The 2,413-nt window shown below is 47.3% G+C and overlaps 1 protein-coding gene across 1 annotated transcript; it reads right to left on the bottom strand.

Annotated features, from left to right (window-relative positions):
* Positions 1-1,684: 1,684 nt before the first annotated feature.
* Positions 1,685-2,368, bottom strand: LOC115072429 (nuclear pore complex protein Nup160-like; the record flags this gene model as incomplete). The annotated part of the gene is made up of 3 exons (XM_029553515.1): positions 2,355-2,368; positions 2,049-2,269; positions 1,685-1,796 (listed from the first exon to the last, which is right to left on the bottom strand). Coding segments are annotated over exons 1-3 (347 nt in total), but the record flags the coding sequence as incomplete, so codon positions are not given.
* Between the last annotated feature and the right edge of the window lie 45 nt (positions 2,369-2,413).

Raw genomic sequence — 2,413 nt, forward strand, 5'->3', positions numbered from 1 at the left:
TAATAGAAATGATATGCTGTGAGGCTCCCCTGTTCTACGTGTGCACGAAAGTCAATGGTTTCAAAGCATCAGAATTGTTCATGGCCTTAGATGTCATGGAAATGTTTCATGAACAGGGTGAAGATCTGGATGTATGAACACATGTTTCTAAACAGGGTCCATGTCTTTTTATGGTCTTTTAGCCTCCCTGGCCTAGAACTCTCTATGCAGACCAAGCTGGCCTTGAACTCACAGAGATCCACCTGGCTCTGCCTCCCAAGTTCTGGGACTAACGGCATGAGCCACCGTGGCCAGCTGAGGGTGCATTTCTTACATAGATCAGACACCTTCTTGCCAATACACACCCATTATTATTAATCAATCAATTTCTGAAAAGCACAGTGGGGAATTACTTTGGGTTGGTCACTTATCTTTTAAGATCTTCATGTTGTATTTATAGTCAATGAACGATTAAAATATACACTTTGAGTAATATTAATCAGATCAATGTTGGTTTCAGCCTTTCTATTTCAAGTCTGGTTTCTAGGGTTACCTATTCATTTATAATTTCTTAGAAACCTAAAGTCGTATACACATAGTGTATTAGTTACTGCGATAAAACGCCATGTTAAGGCAACTTATTTTTATTTTATTTTAATTATTATTGTTTGTTTTATGTGTATGCATGTATTGCCTGCACGTAGGTAAGTGTATCCGTGTCGTGCAATGCCTACAGAAGTCAAAAGAGTACGGAAGTCAGAAGAGACTGTCGGATCCCCTGGGACTGGAGTTATGGACAGTTGTTAACTGCCATGTGGGTGCTGGGATTTGAACCAGGGTCTTCTGCAAGAACAAGCAGTGTTCTTCACTGCTGAGCCATCTCTCCAGCCCCAATCATGGCAACTTATAGAAGGAAGAGTTTATTTGCCTTATGGTAGCACAAGGATTAGGGTCTATGGGGCAGGCTTGGCAGCCTATGGGGGACATGGTTATGCAAAGCACCACGCTTTCTAAGATTAGTGTGATGGTATATAAAGTGATGTTTATTCACCTCAGGTTTGACTCTCTTATTACACAATCAATACAGACACATCTACACAAAATACAAATAAATAAATCTTTTAAAACATTGAAAGTAGAAAATAAGTAAAATCTCACACAAGAAAAAGGTAAAGAAATGGATCACATTCATGCAAGAAAATGTTGTCTGTCATGAATTAAGAGAATGAAGGAACATGAGATACTAGTGATTCAAGACTATCAGAGTGATGTTCAGGAGCAGTGGTAAATGTAATGCCAGCATGCAGGGGGCCCAGTCAGGAGAAGGAGGCCTTTGGGCCATCCTTGGATACACCACCGCTTTCAAGGCCAGCCTGGACTCAAGAGACCCTGTCTCAAATATAAATTAATTAATAGGGGCTAGAGAGATGGCTCATGGGTTAAGACCCAGGTTCAGTTCCCAACACCCACAGGGCAGCTAACAATGGTCCTTAACTCCACTTCCTGGGGATCCTATCCCTCTTCTGGCCTCCTAATACATGCAAGCAAAACATTCATACACATAAAAATAAATCGAAATTGAAAACAGTCCTCTTTTCCCATTTGTGAGTTACTGCTTGGTAGAAGTTATGATTGGGAACAGACACCATTATTCATTCATACAACAAATCCTACCTTCTAGGGGGTGGGAGATCACACTACTTACCAATGAATGAACCTATTTCTGGTGACAGAAAACAACTTGCCGCTTTCCACATAATAGAAGCCTCCCGCGCTTTCACCGTATTTCACAGCTCCAAACACAGCACTGGCAGTCCCTGCAAAATGAATGTGGTCAGCCTGCACATGTGGTTCCCTGGGGATGACAGGCTCTGTGCGCCGAGGAAACAGTGCCCGGGACCGACAGTGAGAAGGGGGTAAAGGAGGTAGAAGTCAGGAACCAGGGAGGGTTTGATGCACAGGCTCTAGGCATGTGGACTTGGAAGGATGAACCCGGGAGGAGGCCAAGGGCCTATAGGAAGAGCCCGAGGGGGAGGATCAGATCCTGATCTCCCAGGCCTCTGCCGTACCAACGCCGCAGGCTGTGAATTCGCGGAAGTGCCTGGGCCTTTCGCGCTCCGCTCCGCTCAGCTCCACGAAGCTCCGTTCCAGGGCTCCCGCCGCCGCCATCTTCCCGCCGCTGCCGCCGTCACTGCCGCAGCCGCGAGGCCTGACGGGACACGGGCGAACCGTGTGGCTGTCGTCACTTCTGGGGGCGGGGCGAGAGGCGCGGGGGTTGGGGCAGGTAGCGCTGGAGGAAGAGAGCAGGTTAGCCGGTGGACTGGGGTCTTCCGTCTTCCACCGCGACCGATAGCGTGGGTACGGAGCAAGTCGACTCCACTTCGGGCATCTCCGGGCGGCTGTCGCGGCCCTTGTAACCTCAGGCAGGGGAGGG

This window comes from Nannospalax galili, unplaced genomic scaffold (genome assembly GCF_000622305.1).
Source record: "Nannospalax galili isolate Female #2095 unplaced genomic scaffold, S.galili_v1.0 scaffold1290, whole genome shotgun sequence".
Classification (NCBI taxonomy): Eukaryota; Metazoa; Chordata; class Mammalia; order Rodentia; family Spalacidae; genus Nannospalax; species Nannospalax galili.